Source organism: Saccopteryx bilineata, chromosome 5 (assembly GCF_036850765.1).
Source record: "Saccopteryx bilineata isolate mSacBil1 chromosome 5, mSacBil1_pri_phased_curated, whole genome shotgun sequence".
NCBI lineage: Eukaryota > Metazoa > Chordata > Mammalia > Chiroptera > Emballonuridae > Saccopteryx > Saccopteryx bilineata.
In genome coordinates, this window is record NC_089494.1 from 264,283,227 (window position 1) to 264,293,736 (window position 10,510).

General features: G+C 64.3%; 1 protein-coding gene across 1 annotated transcript; it reads right to left on the reverse strand.

Moving 5' to 3' along the window:
* Positions 1 to 3,011: 3,011 nt before the first annotated feature.
* MSANTD1 (Myb/SANT DNA binding domain containing 1) lies at positions 3,012 to 10,078 on the reverse strand. Its single transcript, XM_066280654.1, has 3 exons — positions 9,666 to 10,078; positions 5,830 to 6,105; positions 3,012 to 3,809 (listed from the first exon to the last, which is right to left on the reverse strand). The coding sequence occupies exons 1-3, from the start codon at positions 9,917 to 9,919 to the stop codon at positions 3,569 to 3,571; spliced, it is 771 nt and encodes a 256-aa protein (XP_066136751.1). The 5' UTR covers positions 9,920 to 10,078; the 3' UTR covers positions 3,012 to 3,568.
* Positions 10,079 to 10,510: the final 432 nt, after the last annotated feature.

The window sequence follows — 10,510 nt, forward strand, 5'->3', positions numbered from 1 at the left end:
GGCTCGTCCTGTGGGCAGGCCACAACAGTCCCCACTGTCTCTGTGGCACGCGGCGGCTCCACCTGCATCTGCCCTCCTCTGGGACTTCGCTCCAAGTGGCAATAGGGGACCCACCTCACCAGAACACCAAGTGTCCTGGCCTCTCTCCCTCTGATGCTGCCATCTCGGCCTGGGCGTGGTCTGCCCGCCAAGGTGGGCTGGTGATGGTTCCCGCGATGTGACGTGGGTCACCAGCTCTCCAGCCTGCGACACATGGGTCCCCGTGACCCCCGTACTGCTGCCTGCAGTCAGCCAGGGCGTTGTTCTAGGAGCTGCCGCTGCCAGCCCCTCCTCCCCTTTCCTGGGACTCAATTAAACGCCGTTGATAAAGGAGTTTGGCTGCAACTCACAGAGGCCCGTCCGTGTTTTCCCGCCTGTCATACCGACTCAGAACCAAACACAAGGTCATAGTCGGCACGCCTGTCCCACGCGAAGTCCCTGCAGTCCTGCGTCTGGGCCCCACCGATGCCGTGACCCCGTGGCAATGCCATGTGGCTGAGCGCCCTGGTCACTGACTTCTGCACTTGGCAGACCTTTACTCGCACACGAACCGTGTGAGCCTGTCCCTTCAAGCAAAGCAGCGGACAGTCCTTATCAACAAAAAAACTCAAGCTTTTGTGCAAACATCAGAATTTTTGGAAAAGTTGGCATTGGCCTCCAGGAGCGTGACAGCTTCTCAAAGTAAAGGCTTTTCTGCTGAGGTGGACAGTGATACTAACACGAGTGACTTTCGGACACCGTTTCACCAACCGCGTCCTCCTTCAGCAGACCCGGGTAACCCTGTGCACCAGCAGCCTCTTCCGAGCGCGGACGCACGGTGTGCAGAAGCCCGTGGGAACCACACTTGACTCTGGAGCGTCTGGGAGTGCGTCTCAGACAACCCGGGCCACCTGGACGTGTGGTGTGGCGGTCAGAAGAGCTCTTGGCCCTCTGTGGACTCGCTGTTCCGGGTACACACACACACACACACACACACACACACACACGCGCGCGCGCACGCCCCAAAAACGGAGCTGGTTTTCACTTCTCCGCCCGCCGCCCGCCTGGCCTGGTGCCTTCGTCTCAGCGCGCTGGCCGTGGGTGTCAAAGACCAAAGGACAACGGTGAGTGACAGTGAGCACGCTCCGGTTTTAATTTCCACGTTCACGTGTGGTTTGGCTGAATCCTGTCAAATATTTTAGCATCGACAAAGCCACTTTTAACTTCCTCCATGGGCCAGTCACGTCAGGAGAAGCGGGAAGGTCGCTAAAGACAACGTGCATGAAGGGCGCGCGCCCGGTGGACTGCTCCTGAGCTCCGCCCGCCCCGAGGTGACCGCTCCGGAGCAAGGACTGCCCCGAGCTCCGCCCGCCCCAAGGTGACCGCTCCGGAGCAGGGACCACCCCTGAGCTCCACCCGCCCCGAGGTGACCGCTCAGGAGCAAGGACCACCTCTGAGCTCCGCCCGCCCCGAGGTGACCGCTCTGGAGCAAGGACTGCCCTGAGCTCCGCCCGCCCTGAGGTGACCGCTCTGGAGCAAGGACTGCCCTGAGCTCCGCCCGCCCCGAGGTGACCGCTCGGGAGCAAGGACCGCCCCTGAGCTCCGCCCGCCCCGAGGTGACCGCTCTGGAGCAAGGACCGCCCCTGAGCTCCGCCCGCCCCGAGGTGACCGCTCCGGAGCAAGGACGGGGCAGGCAGCCTGGCTCTCAGAGGTTGCCGAGAGGGCGCCGCCCCGAACTTGGACAGAGAGAGTGGGGAAGAGAAAACAGACCATGAACACAACCTCGAAATGCAAATGAGAAAACGCTAAGTAATCCAACAAGGCGCGGTCACAGTTCTAGGGACGCAAAGGTGTTAACGGTGTAAACCTGCTACAGTACCTGGATCCTCAACGTCACCTCGCGGTGGGGACAGCTGTGGGGCTGGGCACCCTGACGGGACACACACATGGGCAGGTCGGTCCTGCGCCCTCTTGGGTCCAGCTCAGCCAGGGCCCAGTGTTGGTTCAACGATAAATTCTTGCAGGGTGTCTTGTTGAAGAGGCAGATGGGCGCCCGAGCTGGAGATGAGCAGGGCCAGCCCTGCAAACTCAGGTCTTCTGCACGACTCACCACCCCCCTCCCCGCCGGCCCTCGCAATGCACTGCTGGACTGGGCGGGCGTGCCTCTCCCCAGCGACAGGGTCGGGGAGGTCACGTGGCAGCTGGGACTCTTTACACCACGGCAATGGGCAAGTCCCCACATCGGGGCCCCAGCCACCACCCTACACTGGTCATCATCCATTCACCAGACACACCTCTGCCTCCAGCACCAGAGCAAAAGGTTTGTGTCCACGGCACATGACTGAGGAGGGGCCCTCCCCACCCAGCTCTGCCGCTGGCCTCACACTAACAGCTGACCTCTGCCTGGCTGACCTCAGGGCCGCTGGAATATCATCAGATGAGCTAACAGCTGCTGCCCTGGATGACCAGGATACCCTCTCTTCCTCGCCCCCCAACATCACCCAGCACAACCAGATGTAGCTTCTCTAGACCAGAAGTCAGCTGTGTCCCCCTCACTCATCCACCCACCCACCCTCCGTGTCACCTCAGAACCTGTTCTGTGGGCAGCAACGTGCTTGTCCTAGGCAGAACGAGACACCCTGTGCCCAGCCTCCCTGGAACCACTGACCCAAAGCCAAAGGCACCAAGGGGCTTCCAGAAAGGCTTTCCCGCTGGCCCTGTCCAGGGCCTGTGGCCGGAGGCTTCCCGGCCTCAGCCTAGCTGGCCTGCGCCCCTCCTGCGGCCTCTGTGATTTGCTGGGCCGCCCCAGCTCTGGGTCCAGCCCCTCCTCCGCCGTGGGGCTGGCCCTTCCCTTCCCAGGATCACAACCCACTGACTTTATTTCTCTGTTTATGAGTTTGTCCCCCCGCCCCCCCGCAGGTGTAAGCTCTGAGGACAAGCCTGTCCCACCGCTGCCACCTGGGCCCAGACAGTGACGGGGCGGGGCACGTCAGCACGGTTGTTAACTTTATTAGTGTGATCTCTGAGGAGGTGCTCGCCGCACCCGGTGGTCCAGGCAGGGGAACAAAACGGTGCTGGCAGGCAGCCCGCTCCCTCGGTATCAGAGGCTATTCTAGGGCAGATGCGGGGGCCCTGGTGAGGGAGGAGGCCGGCCCCCCCAGGAGAGACTCCACTGCCAGGCCAGCCTGCCACCCACCTGTGTGCATTTGTTTTTGTTTCCGGAACGGACCAACCTGGCGTGTCCCTTCGGGCCCGGGAAAGCGGGCTCTGTCTCTGGGCGGAAGGAGAAGGCGCCCCCACCATGGGACGCTGTGTCCGGTGTCCTCGACGGCGACACCGTGGCGGAGAGTGGACAGACTCCGGCACGCTCCTTCTGGGGAGCCCCCGGAGTGACCCGGCCTGTGTCCGAGGAGAGGCTTCCACGCCGGAGGTGGGGCCTCAGGGTGAACCAGGGCCCGTGGGTCCTCGAAAGGCCCCTCGGAAGGGGCGGCCTGGGCCGGGGGCGAGGTCGGGGTGGGGCCGGGGTGAGCAGAACCCCGCCCCGCGGCACCTAGATGCTGGACTTGGCGATGATCTTCTCGAGCAGGCTCATCATGCGCTCCTGCAGCTGCAGGCCCTGCACCTGCAGGAGGTGCTGCTGGTCCAGCACGCGGCGCACCTCGCGGCACGTCTCCTCCACGGCGCGGCCCAGCCGGCGCTGCTCCTCCAGCATGGCCTGCAGCAGCCGCAGCTTCCTCCTCTGCAGGTGGCCGGTCGGAGCCTTGCGCTTCTTCACGGGCCGCGCCTCCGACCTGGGGGACAGGGCCCGCCGTCAGCACCCGGCCGGAGCCAGGGCGCCAGGGGTCCCCCCGACCCTCCCCATGACCCCGCCGGGATCAACGGGACACGGACACTCCAGGGGGCGCGGCCACTGGCTGGCGTGGGGCCCGTCATCTGTGATGAGCGGGCACTGTCCCCCTTGGGGACCCAATGACCCGGTCACAGGACACCTGCATCCCCTCGGTCCGGGGGGTGGAGACACCCCAAACTCACAGAGCTGGGTGGGCAGGGAGGCTCGGGCCTGTGGGGGGGTTGGGTGAAGTGGCCCCCCCGGGGAGAGATGGAGGGGGCGCTCAGCAGTGTGGCTGCTCGTCAGAGCCAGAGAGACCACCGGTCCTGGCTCTCCTCCAGAATATGGAGAAACGGAGATCCCAGAACAGACGAACTGGCCCCGGGGTGCCCTGGACTGCCCAGCCAGCTGGGGGTAGGGAGGCAGGAGGACAGACACCTAGGGGGGTGAGGCCCATGGAGAACTGGCCTCCCTCCCCAGGACCGGACCCCCGGTGGATGGGAGGCAAAGGCCGCCCAGGCCTGGAGCGCTCCCTGGGGCTCTCCGCTGTGGGTGGTGGGCACCCCTGGTCGAACCGACCCACACTGGTGGGCAGGAAGTTGCCCCGTCCCACCAGACCCCAAGGTCCTGCCTGTCCCCATGCTTCTGAACAGAATACCGACCCAGCCCATCCTGGGGGCCAGCGGGGCTCTGGGTCCCCACCCCCCAGCCCAGGAGCACCACCCGTGGACGTGGGTCTGAGGACTGAGCCCGGCCCACAGGGACGGGCGTGCGAGTCTCGGCTTCCCTGCTCAGGGGGCCCAGCTATCAGCAGACGCTTTGCCCAGGGTCTTTGGACAAACTGAACAGTGGCCCCGACTCTGGGGGTGTCAGAATGGGGGCCCCTCACCCCAGTGCTGCCTGACAGACGTCAGAATGGGGGCGTCCCTCACCCCAGTGCTGCCTGACAGATGTCTGAATGGGGGTGTCCCTCACCCCGTGCTGCCTGACAGATGTCTGAATGGGGGTGTCCCTCACCCCGTGCTGCCTGACAGATGTCAGAATGGGGGCCCCTCACCCCAGTGCTGCCTGACAGACGTCAGAATGGGGGTGTCCCTCACCCCAGTGCTGCCTGACAGATGTCTGAATGGGGGTGTCCCTCACCCCAGTGCTGCCTGACAGACGGGAGGACTAGAGGGGGTGTCAGAATGGGGGCGTCCCTCACCCTGTGCTGCCTGACAGATGTCTGAATGGGGGCGTCCCTCACCCCAGTGCTGCCTGACAGACAGGAGGACTGGAACTCGGGGGAGGGGTGGCCACGGCTCAAACGCACAGTTCTGTTCTCCTCCCAATGGCCAACTCCTAGTCCCCCCTGGAAGACTCACCCAGATGTCCCCTCCTCTGGCTCCCCCAGCCCCCACACCGTGGCGGGGAGTCTCCTGCGTGCCAGTCTGTGTACATCTTGAGGGCAGGGTCACATGGCAGGAAGCATGCGGCCGACAGCGAGAGGACGGCACACCCACCACAGTGAGGTTGTTACAAAGCACCCTGTGGAGGCTCAGCCCGACAACCCCTCCCTGGTGCCCAGAGCACCAGCCAGCCCAGCGAGGGAGGGGAGGCGGGGGAGCCCCAGGCCCTGCACCTGTCTGCCCGCTCCCTGACACCCCGCCCTCCCCAGAGAAGCCACTGACTCATCCCCACGTCACATGAGGGAGACCGAGGCCCAAAGAGGTCAAGAGGTTTCCACACAGCGCCAAAGTGACACCAGCCAAGAGACAGACCCAGCCTGTGGCCGGATGGCCCAGGCCCAGGGCCACCTGCCGTCCTGCGGGCCCCCCTCGGAGGCCTCCCTGTCCCTGCAGCCGCTCACACGCCACCGCGCCCCGCACAGCCAGCCAGCCACCTGCACGACAGTGCCCCTCGCCGCTCAGAGCCCCGCCTCTGGACAGCCCAGCCGGCTCCTGGCCCCGCTGCGGTGGCAGGAGGGGGAGGACGCACACTACCTGAACTTAAGGGACAGTAAGCTGGAAGAGCTGTCGGAGCGGTGGTCCCGGAGGCGGCCTTCGTAGGAGCACTGGTTATACGGGAAGTACAGAGGGGTGGACTTAGCTGACGGCGACAGGGACTCCTCGGTCTGGGATGCGGAGGGCCCCGGCTGCTGGCCGTCCGGCAGTTTGCCATCACAGGACTCGGGGACCTTGGCCAGAATCCTATCAATGGTTAGGTAATAGGGCCAGTCGGGCGGGATGGACTCGCTATCTGTCATGCATTTTAATTTCCTGCAACGAGACACACACAAGAGTCAAGGGTGAGACACAGACCTGGTCCCGCCCGGCCTGCCCGGCCCCCTGGGTGGAGACACGGTGGCTCCGGGACCCAGGGGGCCGCATGGCGCGGGCAGCAGCCACACGTGGGCGGATAGGCCTCTCTCTACAAAAACTGGCCAGGCTGCAGGGCCGAGGTGACACTGGACCGAGACGTCAGACTCAGGAGGTGACGTGGCCTTGGCCGTTCAAAGCCCCAACGTGAATGAGGTCACGGTCAGAGGCACGACCTCGGGCCGCCTCCTGTTATTTTTCTCCTCGCTCTGCTGTGGGGTCTGAGCTCTACAACGAGCAAGGACTGCTCCTTAGCGAGTCAGCCAGCCGTGGTCAAGTATCGTGATGCGATAAAACATGCGACACACACACAAGAACAGAGCATCGTGACGTACAAAGGTCGTGACCCTGTGTTTCCGAAGAGGGCACCTCGGAGCGAGAACCAAGGAGTCAAGAGCACAGGCTTCGGTACCCAGTCGAGCTGAGTCTGTCTCATGTCCACCACTTTGCTGTGTGACCTTGAGCAGGTTCATTAACCTCTCTGAGCCTCCATGTTCACATCAGTAAAATGGGGATGACCCACGTGAGCTGCTCACAGGCTGTAGAGAGGATTTAAAGAACGCCTGGTGGCCCTGGCCGGTTGGCTCAGTGGTAGAGCGTCGGCCTGGCGTGCAGAGGTCCCGGGTTCGATTCCCGGCCAGGGCACACAGGAGAGGCGCCCATCTGCTTCTCCACCCCTCCCTCTCTCCTTCCTCTCTGTCTCTCTCTTCCCCTCCCGCAGCCGAGGCTCCATTGGAGCAAAAGATGGCCCGGGCGCTGGGGATGGCTCCTTGGCCTCTGCCCCAGGCGCTAGAGTGGCTCTGGTCATGGCAGAGTGACGCCCCGGAGGGGCAGAGCATCGCCCCCTGGTGGGCGTGCCGGGTGGATCCCGGTCGGGCGCATGCGGGAGTCTGTCTGACTGGCAAACAGCAGGCTGTCCAGGTATCATGTTCGCTGAAGGTGCCCGGGGGCGGCAGGGCTGCGTGTGACAGGGGTGCTGCTCAGATGGCCTGACATCCTGACCCAAGGGTCTGCACAGCCCACCACAGGCCTGACCTGGGCCCAGGCCTTCCTCTGGAGGTGAGGGCTGGGGAGATGGAGCCCCCCGGGAGCTGGGCAGCCCCGGCCAGACCAGGAAAGAGGTCCCAATGTGGGTGGGGGGACTCTCTGCCCTATCAGACCCAGTGATTCCTGAGGTCCAGGGTGCTCCAGGCCTCCAGCCTCAGCCTGGACGCCCCCCCCAAGTTCCTGACCCAGGCTCCTCTGATGTGGGGAGACCATCAAGCTAGAATGCCCAGCGGCCAGATGCCTCCTAATATAGAGTTCCCGACCAGAATGTGGCCACTGGTCACTGGAAATGGGGCTGGCCATCTGAACAAGCTGCCCCCAGCCAACAGGTACAACCCAGAGGACGAGGGGGCTTGTGTCTCAGGGGCGTGACCAAAGGCTGGCCACACGCAGTAGGACATGGCCTCGGGGACAGCACCCACTAAGTGGAGCGTCCTCAGCAGAATGCCAGGGGCAGAGTATGTGTGGAAGAGAGTAGCTGCTACAGGCTACACCATCCAAGCCATGGGCCCACTGCCCATCGCCCTGGTGGGCTGCGCAGACACTGCACACAGAGAGCGAAGGCCCAGTCTCTGCCCAGGCTCCCCCCCCACCCCCTCTGTAGGCCCCAGTCAGGCCAGCCCTCTCGTTGGAGGAAAGAGGAAAGCCTGCCCCCAGCACGAGGGAACCCCGAATTCTAACAAACCACTCTCCATGGAGCCAGGCCACCCCTTCAGGCTCCCTTAGCTTGCTTGACAACCTCCACATATAAAGAGCTACTGTGAATAAATAAGAAAAGCCTCTGCTGGGAAAAGGAGGGGCATAGATTAAAAAAAAAAACTCAAAGTGTTGGCCGTTTAAGGGTTGAGCAGCCTTGGGCAAGTTTCTCTCCTGCTCTGGGCCTCAGTTTCCCCCGGGGTGAGTGGGAGCCTTGAGGGGCCACAGTGTGCGGGTGCTTCAAAAACTGTGAAGTGCTGCACAAGCCTGCAGCCCTCACCCCCAGCCCTAGGCTGCCGTGGGGGGCCAGAGTAGAGCCCCCCGGAGCGCCAGGTGTCCACACCGCTGTACCCTCCTCTCCTGCAGCCGCCTCGGCCCAGGTCCCCCACCCCCGGGAATGGAACCAAATTCCTCCTCCAGGACACAGGAGGCTTTCAGGGATAGACAGGGAATAAGGGGGCCAGACACCAGTCAGAGCCCGAGCATTCCCGAGTCCGACCAGAGGCGGGTCGAGGGCTCCTCCCCACCCCCACAGACAATGCAGCCCCCGGCTGCCACTGGAACTTATCACGGTTTTGCTAAGTGGCTCTGAGGCCTGACGGAGCAGCTCGTTTCTGGTCCGGCCCTGGCTGGGGCTCAGAAATGGGCCTCTGGACAGAGCCAGACTGGGCCTGTTTCTCCAAGGACCAGTCAAGTGAAGCTGATGCAACTGGAAACAGCCTTTTGGTTGTCAAAGACCCCAGGAGACTTTGCACACCTCCAGGCTCCAGAGGGCCAGGGACCATGGACCAGGGGGAGGACTGTCTTCTCGCCTGGGGGAGGGGAGGGATGGTTCTCCCACAGTGTGACTCATGGTGCCCATGGCAACTCCGCAGGGCCACCGGTAGGAGGACCAGGAGGCAAACAGGGTTGGAAGCAGCTGGATCTCTAAGGGCAGCGCCCTCATTTCCTGGGACAGGGACAGACTCCTGGGGTTGCCCACAGGACCCTATGCACTCCACACTGCTCTTCCTCGGGGCTCCTGACCCCTGCTTGACCTTCACCCCGGCAAGACCATGGCCTGCCTGCGGCCTTTTGCCAGCCAGTGACTTTTGCCTGGACCGTGACCCTCTCCACACTGTGCGCCTCTGCAGACAGGCCTGGGCCCCATGCCCCCCGACGTGCCAGGCCCATGGGCCCCACTTGGTTCCCTCCGCGGAGGAGCCCGGAGCCCCGTCTGTGGACCTGACCCAGGGGCTCCCCTCAGGCTGCTGGGGCAGGGGAACCACCAAGGGGACGGCCTGGGGTCACACTGCCTCCGTCCACCAAGAAGGCCCCTCCCACGAGCAAGACCCTCCTGGGTGCTCAGGGTTCCCTGGTGAGTCCCAACACCTGTCCAACCCTGAGGTCCTGTGTGCCCACAGCGGGCTCAGTGGGCGCTGGAAATGGTTGTGTGTCAGGGCCCGGCAGGACGCACGGGCGTGGGATCTGAGCCTCTTTCCTGCCTCAGGCCTCAGTTTCCCCGCCCGGCAGGTACCCAGGAGAGCCGGGGTCCGTCCCAGCCCTGCCTTCCCCGGGCCTCATCCCCCCCACCCCCCTGGAGGAGGCTGCACGCGTGGTTCCCGTCCGCCCGGTCCAGTCTGCGTGGCAGCGTGGGGCGCGGCCCAGCCAGGCCCTCACCAGCCTCCTGCCGGCACGGTCCCGGGCGAGGGCCTGGGGCGGCTGCGCGAGGGGCCCACCTGTACTGGAAGGTCATGTTGGTGATCTTGATCTTGATCTCCTCGCCCAGCCGGGGCTCGCCGGTCATCTCCAGCAGCCGGCTGGCCATCTTCTCGTACACCTTGGCGTTGCGCTTGGTCTGCTTCAACTCGTCGAAGAACTCCTCCCAGACCAGCATGAGGCCACGCATCTCCGCGTCGGTCCAGTTCCGGGCCCGCCGGTGCTTCTCCGCCTGCGGGGACAGCAGGTAGCCGGGCGCCTCGGCAGCGGCCATGCCCAGGGCGCCCGCGGGGGTGCGAGGGGCACGCTCGGAGGCCTGCGGCCCGCGCGCTGCCGACGGGAGCCCCGCTCGGGGGGAGGCAGGCGGCTTCCACGCTCAAAATGGGGCCTACATCTGACAGGCAGGAATTTAGTTAAAAGCTTTTAAACGGGAAACGTCATTTTGATGTCACGTTTCCATAGCAACAGAGCAACTGCATAAGCTACAACAACAGAAACCTTTTAACGGAAAGCGCCAGAATCAGGGCCGCCGTGACGGGCCATCAATATTGCAGCGGGAGGGCCAGGCCCCAAAACCAGCAGCCCGCCCGGCCAGCCCTGCCTCCACCCCCAGCCCCAGGGCCGGGCCTCCGTGGCCACGGATCGGATTGACACGGAGCCGCGCACCCAGGCGGGGCCGACCCGGCTCCCAGAAGACAGAGTGGGGATGGAGACAGGAGCACGGGAGGCAGTCAGGCCAAGAGAGAGGGAGACGGGGAGGGAGACAGAGAGGACAGACAGACGGAGGGAGTGGGAGGGGCCGAGGTGGACACGGAGGTGAGAGGGCCAGGAGCAGGCACCCCGCAGACACGCCAGGAGCAGGCAG

Coding starts and splice junctions, on each gene's coding strand:
- MSANTD1 (XM_066280654.1), bottom strand. CDS start 9,919: ATGGCCGCTGCCGAGGCGCCCGGCTACCTGCTGTCCCCGCAGGCGGAG. Junction 6,106..9,665: donor AACATGACCTTCCAGTACAG/GTGGGCCCCTCG, acceptor GTCTCGTTGCAG/GAAATTAAAATGCATGACAG. Junction 3,810..5,829: donor TTACTGTCCCTTAAGTTCAG/GTAGTGTGCGTC, acceptor CCTGTCCCCCAG/GTCGGAGGCGCGGCCCGTGA.